Source organism: Cottoperca gobio, chromosome 24, assembly GCF_900634415.1.
Source record: "Cottoperca gobio chromosome 24, fCotGob3.1, whole genome shotgun sequence".
Classification (NCBI taxonomy): domain Eukaryota; kingdom Metazoa; phylum Chordata; class Actinopteri; order Perciformes; family Bovichtidae; genus Cottoperca; species Cottoperca gobio.
The window spans coordinates 15,670,895-15,691,625 of NC_041378.1; the positions used below are offsets into that span (position 1 = coordinate 15,670,895).

The window sequence follows — 20,731 nt, forward strand, 5'->3', positions numbered from 1 at the left end:
TTGTCCCAGCAAGGCCCCCCCAGAAAACCCTCAACACGCGGGCGAATTATGATAGATCTGTTTGTCGGTTGTTATAGTTGCTGTGTTTCTGCAGCCTTTCCCCTGGACGGCTGTGTCCACAGTAATCTTATTGACTCCAGTTAGTGCGGCTCTGCCCCTGATATCTCCAGCTCTGCTCTCCATAACCTTATAAGTAGGTCCCTGCACAGAGTCTCTTTTGTAATCTTGATCACTCGCTGCATGGCTGTGTGTGTATGTGGGCAGTGCATTAGGTCTCCCCGGGTTGATGTGCGCCCGCCCCTCCTTCCCCACCTCGCTCCAGTCAGGCTTTGGGTTGCCATAGCAACGGCTCCCCTTCCACATGCCACAGAGTGGTAGATCATGCATCAGCAGAGAAAGTGATAGAGAGAAGCCGAGAGAGAGAGAGAGAGAAAAGGGGGAAAGGAAATACCAAGCTCTGTTTGACATGGCCTCTCATAGCTCAGCGACACACTCCTGTCCGCCACTGTTTACCCTAGATACACACACACACACACACACACACACACACACACACACACACACACACACACACACACACACACACCTAGCACAAGCACAGACAACTCTCCTCTTATGTGCGTGTTTTGTATCTCCACCTCCTCACTTTGCTGTTTAAATTTCTCAGCAAAGCCCTTCTCTTTGTCTTTCTAATTCCATCTCCTCCTGTTGATTTCTTTCCCTCTCCATCGATCTCGCTTTCATCCTATGTATAGTGGTGACTCATATCTCCAACTGAGCATGCACGCCGTCCCTGCAGGTGAAAAGCCTGGGACATATGCTAAGGAGATGAGGTGACAAACTAAGTGGGGGAAGAGCATGGCAGCGCTCCCAAAGCCCGTCCTCACTCACGGAGATTGAGCAATACATTTCACAAGCTCAAAGCAATAAAAAACAACAACATTCGGCTTGGAAGCGGAAAGCAGGACACGCTGAGGGAAAAAAATTGAAATACAGAAGAAAAGAGGTGTTTGTCTGCATCTTTGCTTTTTTTTTCCTGGAGAGAAAATATCCTCTAGTTTGTCTTTTTTCCCATGTCTGTTCAGCTGCTCTGCCTTTCTGTCTGCTTCCTACGTCTTTGCCTGCCTGCCTGTTTTCCAGGGCGAGCGAAGCACTCAGCCTCCCTCCCCTCTCCGCTCTCATGTGCCGTACACGCACTCCTCTGCTCTCCTGGTAAATGAGTTCCACATGGCCCTGCAGGCTGCAGCCTCTGCCTGGCAGAGGAGCGGAGCAGACAGGCACACAAACACAAAAGTTCAAAGGTCACTCCCAGCAGAGCTCAATACGCAAACGCTTGAAAGTGGCCTCTTGCTCAGTCAAACACCCCCCACCTGTTTATCTGCCTGCCGTGTGTTAAACTAAGTACAGTCAGGGCAGGATGCACACTGATGTTGTCTGTCTGACTGTCTGTCTGACTGCCTGTCTGACTGTCTGTCTGACTGTCTGTCTGACTGTCTGTCTGACTGTCTGTCTGCCTGCCTGTCTGACTGTCTGTCTGACTGTCTGTCTGTCTGACTGTCTGTCTGCCTGTCTGTCTGACTGTCTGTCTGCCTATCTGTCTGTCTGTCTGACTGTCTGTCTGACTGTCTGTCTGCCTGTCTGTCTGACTGTCTGTCTGACTGTCTGTCTGACTGTCTGTCTGTCTGTCTGACTGTCTGACTGTCTGTCTGCCTGTCTGTCTGTCTGACTGTCTGTCTGACTGTCTGTCTGCCTGTCTGTCTGACTGTCTGTCTGACTGTCTGTCTGACTGTCTGACTGTCTGACTGTCTGACTGTCTGTCTGCCTGTCTGCCTGTCTGTCTGTCTGACTGTCTGTCTGACTGCCTGTCTGTCTGTCTGACTGTCTGTCTGACTGTCTGTCTGACTGTCTGTCTGACTGCATTGCTGATGGGCTGGCAGATTAACTGGCTCGTCTATCTGACACTCCAGCTGAGCGTCTAAGAGGCAGGCTGACTGACATGTGCTATGACTTACAGGGGGTGGGTCAAGATAAAAGCAACACTTAATTACGCTAACTTAATAAGCCTTTTAAACACAGTTATAAACATGGGTCATAGGAAGAGGTGGATCACATCTTTAACTTAAGTCAAAGTTGTAATACCACAGTGTAGAAATACTACAAAAAGTAAAAGTACAAAAGTATCAGCATCAAAATATACTTTTATTTTATTAAATATTATTACAAGTACAAAAAGTAAAAGTGCTCATTTTGCACAATAGCTCATTTCAGAATAATATATATTATATTATTGGAATGTGTTTATCACTTTAATGTTGCAGCTGGTAAAAAAGGAGCTTTTTAAAAATTATTTTTACTATATATAATGCCGGGTATCTTGTTGATTTAAAAACGGGTCAATAAAGTTTATCTTAACTTATAATATAAAAGGCATTATGACTCCAGCCGCGAGCCGGTCATTATTGTTCACCAATCAGAATAGAGTATTCAGCAAAGCCCTGCAATAATACATGATATATTATTTGTTGATTATATTTTGCATTAATAATCTGAATCTTCAAAGTAACTTAAGTTATCAAATAATGTAGTGGAGTAAAAAGTACAATATTTGCCACAGAGTTGTAGTGTAGTATAAAGTAGCAGGAAATGGTATAACTACCTAAAACATTGTACTTATGCTGAATATGCTCTTATTCTGTCCTTGTACTAATTGTTATGTTTCTGCTGTGAAGCACTTTGGGCTGCTCTGTAAGATTGTATTTATACAGATATGATATAATGTCAGATCATTTAAAAACAATTAAAATAGCTATTGCTCTCTAGCTGTGCAGTAAAAAAAAACTAAACAATTAGAAACCCGAAACACATTTAAGCCGGACCTTGTCTGCCACCTGAGAAGTAATATCCTGACTTCACTGTTCTGCTAGAGTTGAAGACATACACCGCATATTGTTCAAAGGTAACCGTTTGTAAACAGATTCAACAGACGTAAACACAATATATGTGTGAACCTTCAAAGTGGTTGTGATGGAGCTGATGTGCTGCAATTAAACATTTAACATCTGGCAAATGTTTCTATTAACTAGGAAACACCCTTCCTTTGCAGGAACGGGTTTCTAAATGATTGCATAGGGCTCCTTGTTAAATGATAGCAGGTGACCAAAGTACTTAAATAAAATAGAAACACTTGGAAAAGATCATTTATAATTTAGAGCTACTGAATGATGAACTCCGGGGTGATGGCTTGGATTAAGGACACAGCTGCCAGGCATTGTCCTTGTGTTCATCTTGAGCCGGCGCTGGGCCACAGGGAGAGGCAGATTTCAGCCCACCTCAGCTCCGAGTGGAGCAGCTCTGAAAGCTCTGGGAATGGGAGATGGAAGTAATAACGGAGGGCACTAACAGCCCCAACTCACTCTACCTGGCAGTCCACCCCCCCCCCCCCCCCCCACCCCGCATCCCCTTTCCCTTGTCTTTGCCTCTGGCTGTCTGTCACAACTTTCTTTCCCCCCGCTGCCTCCGAATGTCACGCCCGGCCGTTCTGCACCCTCTCTCCTTTCAAAAACACATTACACATTTAAAAAGTTTCCTTTCCCTGTCTCTCCCTGTGCACTCCAAGTCAGCCTCCCTCTCCGTCTATCTATCTGTCTGTCTGTCCAGCCGCTCAGACACATCACTCTCACATTGTGTGCGTCTAGAGGGAGTCCAGGTTTCCAGACACTCTCTCCAACCTCGGCTCCTTGACCATTACTACTCCATTATCAGCAGCGATGGAGGGCGCGCCGCAGACGCCTAATGTATCCATTTCCCCCTCCATTTAGGACTCGGCAGCCCAGTGAGCTCCTGGAGTGCTCCCTGATTGGGATTGAATGTCCATTTAAACTGCCGACCAGCCACCAGGGAGGAGGTCGGGGCGGGGGGGAGGAAGAGGAGGAGAGGAATAATGGGAAACACAGGGAAAAGGAGGTGTATAGGAGTAAAAGAGTGAGAATGAGGAAAGAAGGCAAAGGGGATTTCTCCCCAGCCTGATTTGAAGCTGAGATGTTCTCTCCCCTGGCTTTGTTTCTTTCCCTCCCTCCCTCACTTGCTGTGTCTCTATCACTTCTTTTTTTTTTTTACTTTCAAATACGCCTCTGTAGAAAAAGCTTTCCTCCTCTGGCACCGAGCCAAGTGTCAGAACTCAGCACTCGGTATTCTCAAGGTGCGCTTCTAAAAAGAGGGATTTGGAATTGAGATGATTGGAGTTGGCATATCCGTAGAGGGTGGTGGGGGGGGGGGGGGGGGAGTAGAAAGGAAGAGGGTGAGACAGAGAGAGAGAAAGAAAGAAAGAAAGGAGGCGGGAGATCACACGTACAGTACAAGACTTGCGGAGGTGAAACGGTACCTTGTAGAAGAACTCCTCCGTTCTTTCTGAAGAGGGGACTCCCCGACCACAATGGAGGACTAGAAATGACAGAAGAAGAAGGGATGGGGATGGGGATGGGAAGGGGGGGGGGGGGGGGGGGGGGGGAAGAGAAAACTGGTCAAGCATTTGATCATGTTGCAGCAGCCAAACCAGCCCAGCGGGCTTCATCACGAGGCAGATAGCAAGGCAGGAATTTGAGCCCATAAGCCAGTGCTTCTGATTATAGTGATTAGATTCCCGGGTGTCCTACTGTTGCCATTATTCCCTGTGATTACCTCGGAGAATTACAGCCTCGGCGCTGTAGTCCATGGGGGTAATTTCTCATGACAAACCCCCACCGCCCGCCACAAGTCCATTCACACACATTCAACTGAGAAAAAAAAAGAAAACCTCTCATCAATACACACACATTTAACACACGCATGTGTAAGATAGATGTGTGACACATTAAAACACACGCTTACCCCCGTGCTGCACACACACACACACACACACACACACACACACACACACACACACACACACACACGGGACTCACTTTAGGTGATCATTGCACCTCTAATGAGGGAGGTAATGATGGCATTTCTCACATAGACGGAGACATCTTCACTCATATGCACACACAAGAAGACAATAGATACAGTTCTGCTGCTGAATCCATTAGTTTAAGACAGAAGGAGAAAGATGGAGGGATAGTGGAAAAAGAGAGAGAGGGGGGGGGGGCTGTAAGAGCTTTTCCAGGTTGAGTGGTCTTTAGCTCCCCATTAGACAACACGTCTGACTGCTCCTTTCTCTTTCTCTCTGCAGCTCGACAGGCTGTTCTCAAACACAATCATTGTGTGTCTGACAACATGGGTCTTTTGGTCATACGTACACACACACACACACACACACACACACACACACACACACACACACACACACACACACACACACACACACACACACTAAACAGACAAACAGGAGATAAAACACCTGGGACGCTGTGAACTCTGAAGAAGTAACCCACTCGTTTCCACTCATCAGGAGAGTTTCCTTTGTAATTCGAGTCCTGTTTTATGTTCTGCTAAGCTGCTGAATGAGAGGATTTGGACGTCTGCACTAGTGATGTGGCTCTCACCTCACCAGATGCAGGGGAGAGATGGACCCACACACACTCACACACTCACACACACACACACACACTCACACACTCACACACTCACACACTCACACACTCACACAAATACGAAAAAAGCAAAAGCAGCAAACGCAAATTTCAGCCCTGAGCCACCTGCTGTTGCCATGGAGAGTTGCCACATTGCGTTGCCACGGCGATAACATATTTTTCCTGCGCTAACAGCCTGTCTGTTTTCCCTACCACCCCCACCCCCCGCCCATCTCATTCCCCCCCCCTCCCTCTCTCTACAAATGGCTCCACAGTGCGACAGCACCTGCGTTATACTACATGTGTTGCCATGGCGGCGTTCCCGTTGCCAAGGCAACCCTGTGCATTTAATGTAGTGGGCGAGGGGCTAAACTCGTGGCAGACGCTCGTTCTGCAATACCCCCCCCCCCCCAACATCTTTTTTATCCAAGGGAGGAGAGAGAGAGGGAGGGTGGGAGAGAAAGAAAGAGAGGGAGATCTCCTCCCCAACCCCCTTGAGACACCCTTCCCTCCTTCCATCCATTCTATCCTCCCCTCCTCCTCTCATCCAGATGCTGATGGGGTGTGAAGGAATGCACCATGGAGCTGACCTCCTACCCAGCATGCTCCCTCTCTCTCTCTCTCTCTCTCACTCTCTCTCTCTGTCTCTCTCTCTCTCTCTCTCTCTCTCTCTGTCTCTCTGTCTCTCTCTGTCTCTCCTCTCTCTCTCTCTCTCTCTCCTCTCTCCTCTCTCTCTCTCTCTCTCTCTCTCTCTCTCTCTCTCTCTCTCTCTCTCTCTCTCTCCCTTCCACACAGATATATATGTCAGACACATCCACCCATTTGTAAATGCATGGATAGGATACACCCCCCCCCCCCCCCCCCCTCACACAGAGTTGGAGTGAAACACATAACTGCTCTGACTAACACACACACACACACACACACACACACACACACACACACACACACACACACTGCAGGTGGGGGTTGACTGGAGCTGGAGGTGTGAGTTATTATGGTCCATGATAAACCAAGAGGTGTGAGCGACAAAGAGTAGAGGACAAAGAAGCATCATGGTTCTCCCTCTCACTCTGCTCCCTCCTCAGCTAGTCCCACTTTCTCTCTCTCTCTCTCTCTATATCTTCTCCTTCTCTTCGTTTATCTTCCACTTCTGTGTTGTGTAGAACTGCTTGAGACGGTCCTTGACACTGTGCAACCATCCACCGTCATTACACTTCATAACATAATATTCTTGAGAGGGAGTGCTCTTGAGAGAGATATTGTGTTATACTGATCGGACCTGCTGCATTCCAACATCTGTATAAAGGAAACTTCCATAGACTGTACTTTTCATTTAGTGCATTCGTTTTAGTATTCTTCAGACTAGATTCATACAAACTGTTACACTCGCCACTACATCCAAGTTTATACAAATCATAACGTTGACCTTAAAGTTCTACGTGATGACCTTTTTATATTCAAATGTTATATTTACAGTTTTCACAGTGTTGTTAACTTTCTGATGATTTAACAGAGCAGGTATGTTATTCTGATTTATGGTTTACTGACTAGTGACATTTTTCACTTGTGAGAAATGATGAAAAAAGACCTCTTTGACAAAGCAATCCCAACTCAAGGTCCCCTTACTAGCTTTTGTTTCTCCTGGGCTTTCAGCCGTATCACAGGATCCTCAAACAACGTGCAGAAAGTTTCGAATGAAATGAAATCTACATGACGACAGATCTGTCTCCTTAACATCTATGAACTGAGATGAAGACTGTGATACAATTGAAAGCGCAGGATTTTTATTTGTCAAATCAGGATTAACTTTGATTTTTACTTTCATGCCACTCCTCATGCGCATTTTGATCTACTGTGATCTGTGAGCTCCAGGACACGCTCGTTTATTATCGATAAATGTCATAAAAAGTGTAACAGACTGCAGATGCAAATTCTGACCTGATGTCCACAGTGACCCGATCCTGCCAAGTTAATACAAAGAACTTTAAAGGGTGATATTCATTTATTTTAGCGCAATAAACCCTGATTTCTCCTTAAATTCAACACTTTAAACTAGTTTTAAAGTTAGAAAATTAGACAATACTGTAAATTCCTTATATTGAGTGAAGCATTTTAAAGCTTTAAATAATAGTATTATATAAACTACTGTACCTTTTATATACGTATATACTAATTAAATTACTTTATTTAATTCTTATCACATATTTTAAATTGCACTATTTTTTGTTTATGTGTTGAGATTCTCATTTTGTTTTTACTAACGACTGCTTCTCTTAATTTGTTAAGCATATGATAAATAAATAGCTTGAACTTAAGATAAAAGCTTTTTATTGTTGCGCCATTACGCCAAATGGAATTATTACAGATATTGCGGGCATTATTTTATACACATTTTACTAATTCAGCTTAATATCTTTGGAAACTGTGGGACGTGGATCCAGCAGCATTACGATGGAGAGGTTAAAGGAGCATACAAGTGGTGTTCATGTTTTAGCCCATTAGCAACAAATTGTGCATACTGTACATGCTGTGTGCGTGCTTTACGCCGCTCCTGGCCAATTTCTACAGCACACCATAAATTCCTAGATTGATTTCCATTTGACTTTCCAGGCAGCCGCTGGTTTCCATTAAATGAAGGGTGATATAAAGGAGTCAGCTTGCAGAGACTTGTTATTCAATCATAGGTGACATTTAGAAGCCGTCACAGTATATGTTTTGTCTAAGTTGTAGTAAACTGTTTTTCAGTCCCACTGTGTGGGACTTTCTGCCAGAGAAAACAATCTGAAGACGTGACCTTGGACTCGTAGATGTTCACCTTTTTTAATGACATTTTTTTAACCAAACAATTAATCAAGAATATAATTGTCAGATTAATTGATTACGGAAATAATTGCTAGCTCCTAATGGAGACCAATGGCTGCCGGGAAGGTAAGATAACACACACGCACACGCACACGCACACGCACACGCTCTTCAGGTGCTGCATCACAAGGGAGCCTTTAACCAAGAAATGGACTCTCCTCACTTACTCTCTCATTTCCCACTGTGGGTCACAATGCAAATGAACACTCCCCCCCCCCCCCCCCCCTCATACTCCCAACCTCTCCTCGCTACACCCCGCCTCCCCTTCCTCCTCATGTTCCGAATCCGGCCTCCAATTTGTTCCACTTCCCCATACCTCATTGTTCAAAATGACACTTTTACATTTTATGGTGAACCAATTATTCTGTCTTACACAGTCCGCTGGCTCTGCAAGCCAACCTGCCCGGATCAACCGGGGGAGCGGGGTGGGGTGGTGGTGGAGGTGGGGTATGCGGAGAGAGAGAGAGAGAGAGAGAGAGAGAGAGCCAGGAAGAGAGCAAGCGGAAGAAAGGAAAAAAGACGACTAATGGTACCTCTCGCTGACATATCCACAGGGATGGGCAGAAGAGCCGGAAACGGAGAGGTTAGCAAAGGGAGAGGATGGAGGGTAGCGGAGAGGTCAGGAGAGGTGTGGAGGAAACAACACAGTTGGATGCTGTGGAGAGGTGTGTGGAGTAGGACAATGAAGTGAATGTAGACAAAGGAGGATTTAATTGAATGATAAAGTGGTAGAGAGAGAGTGAAAAGAGTGGAGAGAGAGAAGGAATAAATCACAGCAGGGATAAATAAAGAAGATGGAGTACTGGGTGCCCTACTAGTTGTAATGTTTGCCTGAGATTGAGCGGGAGGGTGTGTGTGGGACATTAAAAGACAGGAGACAAGAGAGTGAGAGGAGTGACAACGGAGGAGTGGAACGGAGGAGTGTTTGAAGCGGGAGGAAAGGCAAAACAGGGGGATGGACAGGATATGCTGGGGAGAGGGCGAGGGAGTGAACAAGTGAACATGTGGAGCGAGAAAAAAAAGCACCCAGCACTTTTACCTGTGATGTGCCTGAGGGGGAAGGAGATAGGAGGAGGGATGGAAGTGTGACTGCATGAATACAGCGTGCAAAAAGATTTATGGAAAGGATGGGGCGGGTCAGCTATATAACGCCTGAGGCCAGGTGGGTGGAGAGAGACCGATGGAGAGGTGGAGGATTGTATATGTTTTATGTTCTATTTGCCTTAGGGCTACAAATACAGATTATCCTTTACCATATATTCATGCATAGATCATTTGTTTGATTAATCGTTTAGTCTATAAAGCAAATAAATCAGAAAAAAGGGATGAATAGTTGTTTGTTTTGTCAGCAAAACAATTGAAGGCCCAAAGATATTTAATTCACCTTGATATACAAGACTGCATTTTGCATTTCTCCATTCGATTAAATTATGATTCAGAAAGTCCTGACCTGAAGGGAGTTGATTCTCAAAGATCCACTTACATTAGATACATACACATATCGCATAAATACAGTTAAAAAGCATTTCTCATTACATTTATTTTAGTTATACAACACTGTTCTCTGTGCTTTTGAATATAAGATGTCGTAAAGGTGAGGGACCAATATAAGCACCAAAGTACACACAGCTATACGCTTAATAACAAGTAACCGCAGTCTATAGAAAACATATGTACACATATTGTTTCTGAGAAAAAGCACGGATGCAAAGACTTTTTTGTCCAAACTAATTTCTACAAATTGTCAATATGGCTGCCCATTCATTTTTTTCCAGTCTTGGTTAATCGATGAAATGGCCCTCACGCAATAACATAAAGTCTCTTACTTTATTCTGTGAGGCTCGATCGTACGTCACCAAACTGCACAAACTTGTGAATTGTAAAACTCCTTTCAACCGGCCACCTGTTCACGAGTGGGTGTGTTTTTGATCATTGGTATATAACGCTGCCTGTTTTCTGTTGTGGAAAGGTTTCATGCAAACAAAAATGTTGCCCAAGAGTAAAAAATAAGTCCTGCTGTCGGGAGTCAGTAAAAGAAAACATAACAATTTTAACAATGTCTGAAGACGCTTTAAGGAGATCTAAAACAATTAAAAAACACAATAAAATATTATACAAGCACAGCTGCAGCTGCGTACTGTAACAGAAATAAAGAAGGGATGGTTCAACATGACGCTAGACGCTAGAGAAAAAGCCAAGCGGTCCATGACTTAGATGGAGGGGACCGGAGCACGTGAGAAATACTAGACGAGAGAATAGTGTAGAGTAGCTGATGTTAAACCATCGGATGACACTGGACAGAGAGCTGCATTAAGACGCAGGTGGAGCTGTCTGAGCGAGAGAACTTTCCTAATAACTTCAGTATTGAACTGCACGCTGCGGTGCCAACAATATGCCAATAAAATCATTCAATCTAAAACAAACGTTCAAGCCTCTACGTAAATTGGCGAGCCATAATGATGATGACGTTCATTACGTTTATTTTAGTTACCTCCACCACCAAGGTTATGTTTTTGGCTCACTTTGTTTGTCGTTTTGTCAACAGGATTAGGAAAACTACTGGCCCGGTGTTCATGACATTTAGGTAAAGGGGGTAGCAATTGGCCAAAGAAGAACGTATGCGGGACATGGCACGGCCTTGAGGAAGGTCTGCGCTCTCCAAGCGTATTTAGTTGATTTCAATATTATATTTTAATTCCAAACTCATTCATATTGGTGGTAAGGGTGGTGAGGGTGGTGATGACCTAGTGGTCTAGTGGTACGCCTTCCAAACAAAACACTAGAAGGTCGGGAGTTCAATACCAGCCATTGTACCCCTGAGCAAGGTACTTAACCCTGAGTTGCTCCAGAGAGACTGTCCCTGTACTTAGTTCAATGTAAGGGACCTGTAATAATATTAAGGCATTATGATTCTCAAGTCTTTGTGTTTTTCAGCTGTGGATAAAGTCAATACATGGCAAAGAGGACACGTCTAGATCATTTGGGAATTTTGTCCATACCTAAAAATGAATAGTTAAATCACTCGTACGTGCCACAATGGCCCATTGTTTCAGCTCTAATGTGCGAGAGGGAAGTGGAGATGCTGTAGCGTCTACGTACTGTATGTAAGTTTCTGCCCCAGCTCTCAATAGATTCAAAGGGTTTAAGAATTAACCCCGCAAATTAATCCGATCAAAACTCATGAAATGAAAGATTTGTCATAATAACTCATTAATCAATCATCTAATCCGTCTTACCTGTGGTGAAATGTCTGAGGCAGGGTGGGTGGGGAGGTGGAGGGGGTGGCCAGGCCGGGCGAGTAGGGATGGTACGGCGTCTTCTTTAGCGCCTGGATCAGGTTGTGCCTATACTCGGGATCTATGGACCACAGAGAACCTTTGCCTATGCTCTGAAAGAAAAATAAAGATGAGAGAGATGTTATTGGAAGTGCCAGTGGGCCCCTCAAAGCACATCACAAACACAGCACAGCACACTGATGTCAGCCAACAAGTCCAAAGCCCAAACACAAGCTCAAAGACCAGAGCCTTATTTCTCAAACAACTTGTACACACACAGCAATGATTCCCATATTCCCAAGGAAGATAACACTCGGAGGAACAAGAATTAATACATCCCCAATGCCACCTCGCTCAATATTTTCCAATCCTCTGCCTCTCCCCAGAAAATAAATCTGGAGGCTTTTTTCTGATTAAGACACAGGGAAACTCTTTAACTTTTTTCACTCCAGAGGCGATGATGATGTGTATTTTTAGATCAAAGCAGCTTTCCCCTCACCTAATGAAGCTGTCGGCTCCCAATCTGAGTGAAACCAGCCTATAGATTATAGAGGAGGAAGGGATCTCAGACGGGCCACGATGAAAATACATTCCCTGTCTCTATCTCTCACAGCCTTCTCCGCGCTTTCATCTGCCTTGTCATCTGAACGTGGCAAAATCTGGAGTTTGTGTACGGCAGAAGCTGAGAATGGCAGGAGGAGGGGGAGAGCAAAGTAAATATAAAATTAAAGCCATCCCGCCTCATGTTCAGAACACTTTGTAGTGCTCTGTGATATGATACAGGTACAGGCTACAGGGTGGGGATATGTCATGACTGAGGGCTTCTGATTTCTGCAAATACTGCAATGAATCTATTAAGAGGGAAATGTCAGCTATCCCAGAGATGTGCATGTGAGCATTCAGATTCCAAAACCGAGCGTTTTGTATTGAAGTGGATGAGAAATGCACACCTTAATGCTTCCCCTACATTGGTGGATCAGTCAATGATTCAAAAAATGATAAAAAGCCTCACTTTTCTCTAGTGGTGTCTTGCTATGCAGCTCATTAGCTCATATGTGCCCAGGTTGAGAGCTGTCAGATGCTTTTGCCACATTTTGAAAACAGTAGTGTTTTTTTTTTGCAGAAACAATGTCCCTATTGTTGAGCCCTATCGCACGGGACTAGGATAACCTGGGCAATAGGGAAGTCACGCTTTCAGAAATTTAGTAGATGATACCACGATTCTCGATACCGATTTGATACAAGAGTAAAAAATAAAAAATATATTTTGCATACCGTTTTCTTTTTAGGAAGTTTAACAGGTCATATCCCCTCACTAATATACATTTCATATTGCTGTGAATACATCTCCTTCAAACATCTGTATTCAGCCCAAGTTTCTCACCAAAACTACATTTTACAAGATTACATATGAACACGTCATGATAATGCACCATAAAGCAACTCTATGGAACATCCTTTCACCGGCTGCTTAACAGCGAACAGTTCATGTTACACATGGCCTCACTGTAAACTGTAAGGACACTATTTCTGGGAAGACATGCTGTTTTCTGGTAAATTATTTAGTAATTCATGAGAAACCAAACCAAGTTGTTAAGAGCAGAAAATGTGTTTTCTATGCTTTCCTTCAATATCACGTTAATCAGCTTGTTGACCACTCAGGTTTAGTTAGCCACCTCTTAGTATGTCTCAATCTTCAAAGAAATACACAACATAATGTACTAAAGAGTCAATTTAGGAGTGAAAGAGTAAGAGTATGATACATTTATCAACCACAACTGCAGCCACCAAGACCCCCACAAACTAACCAACTTAAGAGATGTATGGAGCTCTCTTAAATGTGTGTTTTAGTCACTGTGTTTTAGTCACAGGCCCTGACCTCCAGGCAGGGAACCACTAAACTACACTGAAGCGTACTCCATAGGTTCTATTACGTTATTGTATTGCACCCGGGACAGCAAGTGCTCTAATATGGTCATGTCACAAACATTAGTACATGAGTTGACACCCATAACAACCTGTTCAAACATGAAAACACATGAAATATTATTTTATAAAACAAAGTACATTACTGTCAGTGAAACTGCAAAGGACAACCAAAAGCATCGACTTCTGAAATACAAACCCTACTGCACACTTCCAGATTTGACTTGAATGAACCTTCATGTCTGATACCTATGATACCTTGTGTCACTCACTCTGTCAAGCGCCTTTGAGTTTTTAGAAAAAGCGCTATACAAATCTAATGTATTATTATTATTATTATTATTATTATGGAAGAGTATTCGGGCCAGGAGTATGATTGATGAAGTCCAAATGTCGAGGTTGCTCACCCTAACCCACAGTATGCACTAACTAACGCTAGTAGTTTTATTTATTCTCAAATGTTGAGTTTAATCTTGAAACGTACATTTATTCTTAACATTTTGACTTTATTCTCCAAATGCAAAACAAAGGAAATCTTCCAACTCTGATTTCTGTCTGTCACTAACTGAAAGTTTGACTTTCTTCTCGACATTTAAACTTTATTTTGAAACTTCGTTTTCATTCTCGATATTTCTAATTTCTTCTCAACATTTAGACTTTATTCTCAAAATGCAAAAAATAAATAAAAATCTTCCCACTCATTTATTGCATTTATTCGTACGCGTGGCACATCCTAAAGTTCTACTTTATTTATAAAAAAAAAAAAAAAAAAAAAAAAAAAAAAATAATCATCTGAATGAAAATGATTAAACTTTTTGATTTGATAAATTGCTTGATATACTGTACGACAACATAAACTGTATAATTACTAATGAGTGATGAGCATCCAGAGCCTCTGTGGTAACAGTGTCTCTCAGTGTGTCTCCTGATCCCAGGATGTCTAGTGAATCAGGATCTGTGCTACCGCTCACTACAACCATCTGACCTTGTAAGAATGCAAGAAGCTAATAGGATGTGTGTGCACTGTTGATTTGTTCCCCCCCCCCCCCGTCTGGATCTTTGCATTAGTATGTGAGCTGTGTTGAACACGAGCCATATGTGCCGTGTTTTGCCGAGAGTGTGTGTGTGTGTGTGTGAAGAGGGGTGAGTATGTGTATGGCAAGTTCCCTAGGGAGTGTGATATTACCCAGCGTGGTCTGCTCCTGGGAGTGCTTCTATTACTGCCAGCAACGCCTCTCCTGGAGAGCATGATATTACACACACATACACTCGCTCTCACAGAGGTGACCCCCCACTGGGCCAAATTTCCCCTTGCACCTCCAGCCCGCCAGCCGTTTGTATATATATATATATGTGTGTGTGTGTGTGTGCGTATTGTGTGCCGATTAAATCAATGCTCTCTACAGAATCTCTGTCTGCCGGGCCCCTGCTTCTACCAACCAGCCAGCCAATCAAAAGGCTCAATCTGTAGACCCCCCCCCTCCATGTGGATAGGCCAATCACAGGACACAGCTCACAGGAAGGGTCTGTCACCTGGGTTATAGCGGTCGCCTTGGCAACAGGCATCATCTGGGCTTGGAAGCGAGAGGAGGTGAAATGGACTTTTCATTTTCTCACAAATTCGCGAAGTTGGGAAAAAGGCAACATGTCTCGAAATCGATTATCACAAAAAGTATTTGAGGTCAGAGATTGGCTTTAAGTTTTCAGAGAGGTTCAACTTTGATACACAGATTTTAAAAATAGGATGCATAAAGCGTAAAAGCAGGTGATAGAGGACTGAGACTTTATTCTGACCTGAAACCGTGTTTGTGATTTTCCTCTCTTCCTCTGATCCCATCTGGTCTTACTCCTCTGATACCAGCAATATTTTCATGTGTTTTTGTTCTTTTCTTTAATGCATCTGTGTGCTGGAAAATAGTCACATCTCTGTAGTGTTTGCAGCAAAAAGACCAGGATTACACAACAAATAATCCACAACTCGAAATGTTAACCCCTACTTTAAGAAATATCTCACACAGTGGGAAACTGGCACCGCATTAGACTTTAAAGTGCAAGTTTAAGCAATATTACACTTGAAATAAATGGATTTAATTATATGTATCTGTGTCACTACACAAGTATGTAGTAGTTGTGATTAAGAAAGCAATATTTCTTTTATACACCTCGGTGTTATAAAATGTAAATGTACAGATATTTTCATGATAGAGAAAACACACATAACACACTGTAACTTGCCCTGGACACGTCAGAGTGTGAGGAAAAGACAAAAGGGGAAGAAAGAGGAGACAAAGGCGGAGAGGGAGAGAGAGAGAGAGAGAGAGAGAGAGAGAGAGAGAGAGAGAGAGAGAGAGAGAGAGAGAAGAGAGAGAGAGAGAAGAGAGACAGAGAGATAGCATAGACAGAGAGAGAGGAGAGAGAGAGAGCAGAGATGCGGAGATAGAGAGTAGAGTAGAGAGAGAGATAGAGAGCGATCTAGTATATATGGGATATATTAGTATAATATAGATATAGAACCTAGTATATACTAGAGAGTAGACAGACAATATACAGCATATATCAATTACATAATAGAATAGAGAGACAGAGATACATATACATATAATAGATATGATATAGATATACCACGAGATATAATAGAGTATAGAGATATACATATACATATACATCCATACAGAGATAATAGAAGATATTATCATATATAACACATAGAAAAATATGAAACATCTATATAGACAGTAGAGACAATGAGACAGAGATACCAGATATAGAGAGAGATGTGGAGAGAGAGAGAGAGAGAGAGAGTGAGTGTGTGTGTGTTGCCAACATCTGTTTCCTGTGTTATATAAGATGTGGGGGCTGGTCTCCCTTGGAAATGGGAGATATTAAAAAGTCCTGCTGCCACTGACCCCGCTAGTAACACTATACTACTGCTACTGCATTCCTATGTGCACTATTATCTTTCCACACATACATTTACCTGACACACACACACTGTGGAAAGGACCGTTCCTTTTAGACTAAACTAAATCCACAGAAATACATAGAAGGCAATACTCAGAGTGCTACACTGTTTACACGATTCATTAACAAATCCTCAATCATATACTCTTATATACATTATACATTATATATTATATATACATTTCTTTGGAAATTCACTTTCTTGCTGAGAGTTAAATGAGAAGACTGATACAACTGTGCGCTACATTATGACGACTAGCGTAGCTTAGCATAAAGACTGCTAAAGCTCATTAATTAACACATTATATTTTGCTTGTTTATTATTGCATACACAATAACATATGTTAAAACTACACATTGTATTTTTATGGGGGGTTGATATTTAAATAATTAATGTTTACACATTACACAAACAACATAAATAAAGTAATTAGTTATTTAGTGAATTTAATTAGTGTTTCTGATTCTGATGGAGCTGTAGTCCTGTGTTTCCAGTCTTTGGGCTAAGCTAAGCTAAATGTGGAATGGCTGTTGCTTGATATTTAATTAAAGGGGTAAAATTGGTATTTTCATACAACTCCCAGCAAAAAAAAAGAGAATAAGCACATGTCCCAAAATGTTGAACTCGTTAAAGGTTCGAGGAGAGTCAATATATTCCCCATAAAAAAATACGAAACACTAACATTTAATGCTACTAACAAAGATCGCTTGTGAGCGTAAAGCCCGGTTTATCTTATTCCTCTGTGCCATAGAGCTCTATTGTTGTCCTATTTAAAACACATCAATGAGCCACACTGTTGCACTGATTGACAATGTTGCTTTATTACAATGAACACGGCCACTGCAGTTTAGTCAATCCCACATACACCGCCGTGCTGCTGTAAATACTCACTAGAGCACCAAATGTGTATTAATCCACAGCTGAAAATAGTCCCAAAGAAATGTACAATTTCTCCCTGTTTGAGTAATGTTTGCTAAAAACGACGAAAATTAAACTTTGTATTTATAACCGCTTTTTTTAAGATGAACATTTCCTGTAGGGACCAATGTGTTTGAGGCTTAGTGTCGTAGACATGGTAGGGAAGTCAGTACTGAGAGATGGGTGTATTGTTGCTTTTAGTCTTTTTATGGTGTTTGATGATAATGAGAAAACAATATCTCTTCAGTCATCTGATATACCTCCCACCACTGAAACTACAGCTGTAGATAGTTTTATCATAATTAACAATGGCATCCATATACTGTAGAGACCCATTTAAACTGATCATATTGGCTATTACGAGAGGACAAAGTAAATTTTGTTTTCCACTCCGAAATGAAATGAAATTAAAAAAGATGTATGCCACTCTCTGTGCACAGAAACATGCGAGGCATCAGCGTAAGAGGCTTTGTTGTCCAGTGCATTTCCATGTGCGATATGACCTAACCTATAAAACCAATCTAAAGTATTACGACTGCCTATAATTGTATGATGGACGTCCACAGTCGGAGTAAAAGCATCAACCCTGGTTGTGTTTAATTCGTATTAACCCCACTGTGATACAGGGTTCCATCATTACTTACTGTACACATACATAGCGTGGACCAGATACACGAACACCAATTAAGATATTCAGTACAGTAGAACAAAAACAATATGAGGTCTGTTGAGAAATGAAGTGGCAGCGTGACTGTAGAGAGATGAGAATCATAGCAGAGGATGCAAATGTTCTAACAGCGAGAGGAACACAAAAGCTTTTGAAGAGGAAAAGAGGGAGAAGAAGAAGAAGAAGAAGGGGGGTTTTCTTCGCATAAAGTTGCTTGATACATTTCTGTTCTCGCTGAAGGCGTTTGACAACAAAGAGACAACGGACAAAGAGGCCCTGTTGGGTGTGAAAGTTATACAAGGTTTGGACAACATGATATTTATGTCACTTCATAGAAAAATGGAGCGGGTTAATAAGTGGACATTTCTTCTACAGGTGTTATGAATTGACTTTCCTTCCACAACGTACTAAACCTGTTTTCCCATGTGGTTTTAATTTAAGCTATATTTGCCCCAGTTTGCGCTTCTCCTGTATGTATTTCCGTCTTTTGCATTGGCTATTACAATCCAGTCACAGATATAAGTCTGTGTCTTTCTCAAAGAGGCAAACTTTCAAAAACTTTGCAGGTAATTTGCCAACATTGAAGACTTTTCAAGATTCCCCAAAGACTCAATCGTGCTGCTGTGAAAAATATTCCATCCGGTTCCGATCACACAATGTGCCTCAATTTAACTTCAATCTGTGACTGGAATATAATTAGAAATGCAAAAGTCTCAAATGTAAAAACGCTGATTACATGAGAGGCACAAGCTGGACCAAGTCCAATGTACGCAACTCCCAAAGCATCTATGATACGCTGTCACTTAGCAATTAATTTCAGTGAGCTCCTTTGGGTTTCTGTGCTTCCCGAGCTTGTCATGGTGGCATAATTCTCTCGCCCGTGAAAGTTCTCCGCGGACACGACCAGTCTTACAGATGTTTAAACTGTTTCCCTTAGGCTACACAAATGGTATGTGACGACAAGGCTTGTCCTCACACTCATGACTCACAATGACAGAAACAAACACCATAAAAAAAAGATCGTGAATTTAGCCAGCCGTGAATTTTAATAGCTTATTAAAACAGTATTAACTGATTTTCAGACCACTTAAAAGGAGCGGAACAAGCCGTTCACACAACACTGACATATTGACACCTTATGAAGTTGATATGGTGAACATGTTACCAAACTATTTGCTGTACACATCCAGCAGACAAGATGCAACATTAGCATTTAATTGGAGTCTTTTCCTTTTATGTCGGTTTTGGTCGCCACCAAATCCTAAGGGAAATATCTGGATCATTAGCTTCACAATGTTGGACTTCTCGGTCTGCTGTTTAGGGTGGGTAGTTAGCCTATAGTGGATTTATCATAGTTTTTTCTCTAAAGAAATCTCCCTGTAAAAATGTGATAATGAACCAAAACAATGAGCTGAAAGATGCTAAAAGAAAGCTCCCTAGAACTGAGGGCAAATCCAGAATCAGGTGGTAACTCTGTGGGTTTGTCTCCATGAATGAGCCCTTTCATATTACATATAGTAAACTGACCCCTTTTTATTTTCAAAGTATTGATTAGTGCAGCTTAAAAAAACCTTTTCAAAACTGTGCCTATAACGAAACGCTAGCTTCAAGCTAAACCCAAAGTGTTGCCACAAGGCTGGATATCACTGATGTCTTCAACGTTTCTAACCCTCATGACTAGATACGTCTTAGATTTTGGTTTTACAGGCTGCATTACAGTCAAGTGATGTCATTTTCTGAACTTTCCAGACTGTTCTAATATTTGCCTTTACCCACTTAGTCATTATGTCCACATTACTGATAATTATTATATTTATTATTAAAAATCTTACTGCGTAAATATTTTTGGGAAAGCATCGTAAACCCTACAATTATTGATATCAAGGTATTTGGTCAAAAGTATCCTGATATTTTGGATGAATATAACTTGGTGCACGTCTTCATTAAGACTCGCTGAAGGTATTTAGTTTTAGGCTAGAGGAGAATTATATATATAATATATATATATATATAATAATATAATTATACTGAAGCTCACCAGCACAAACCTACTTTCTCATACATCGATTTCCTTTTTAGATCCTAGCTTTAGGGTCTTTGTTAATTACATGCAAGTGTTCTTCCACATGCATACTTTAAGTCAACCTTAAGACAAATCATGTGTTTGTGATTTGAGAGAAAACATAGTAAAATTATACTCAACGGCGGCTGAGGAATGAGCGCCAAAAAAAACACCTCAGACAGACAAATCAAAGCTCACTCCAGACGCTACAGTTCATAATGCTCCAAATTAAAACGTAACAGAATCAAGGGTGCCTCTCAACTGAGCGGGGAAAGGTTAAGTTAGAGGTGACACACTTAAGTGCAGCACAGAGACTTCATAGTGAGTCTTAGATTACAAAACTGCCTGTTGTCTCTACTGTGATTTCATAAGAGGCTTTGAGAAATATATCACTGAGTGTGTGTGTGTGTGGGTGTGTGTGTTGTACTGTTACGACACTGATCTTCAGCACTGATCCAGAAGTCTGAGGGCAACAACACTTGTCATTAAAGGCATGTCATTCTGCAC

At 42.1% G+C, this 20,731-nt stretch overlaps 2 protein-coding genes across 4 annotated transcripts in view; one reads left to right on the forward strand and one right to left on the reverse strand.

Moving 5' to 3' along the window:
* LOC115003692 (poly(A) polymerase type 3-like) overlaps positions 1 to 20,731 on the forward strand; it is a 981,812-nt gene that overhangs the window by 815,765 nt on the left and 145,316 nt on the right. The gene's annotated exons all lie outside the window — the stretch shown is intronic.
* The window catches only part of ches1 (checkpoint suppressor 1), a 59,196-nt gene that overhangs the window by 7,600 nt on the left and 30,865 nt on the right, over positions 1 to 20,731 (reverse strand). For all 3 annotated transcript variants that reach the window (XM_029425586.1, XM_029425585.1, XM_029425584.1), the window contains 2 exons: positions 11,651 to 11,802; positions 4,382 to 4,440 (listed from right to left, as the gene is read on the reverse strand). In XM_029425586.1, coding sequence (XP_029281446.1) covers positions 4,382 to 4,440; positions 11,651 to 11,802 — 211 coding nt within the window. The remainder of the gene's footprint in view (positions 1 to 4,381; positions 4,441 to 11,650; positions 11,803 to 20,731) is intronic.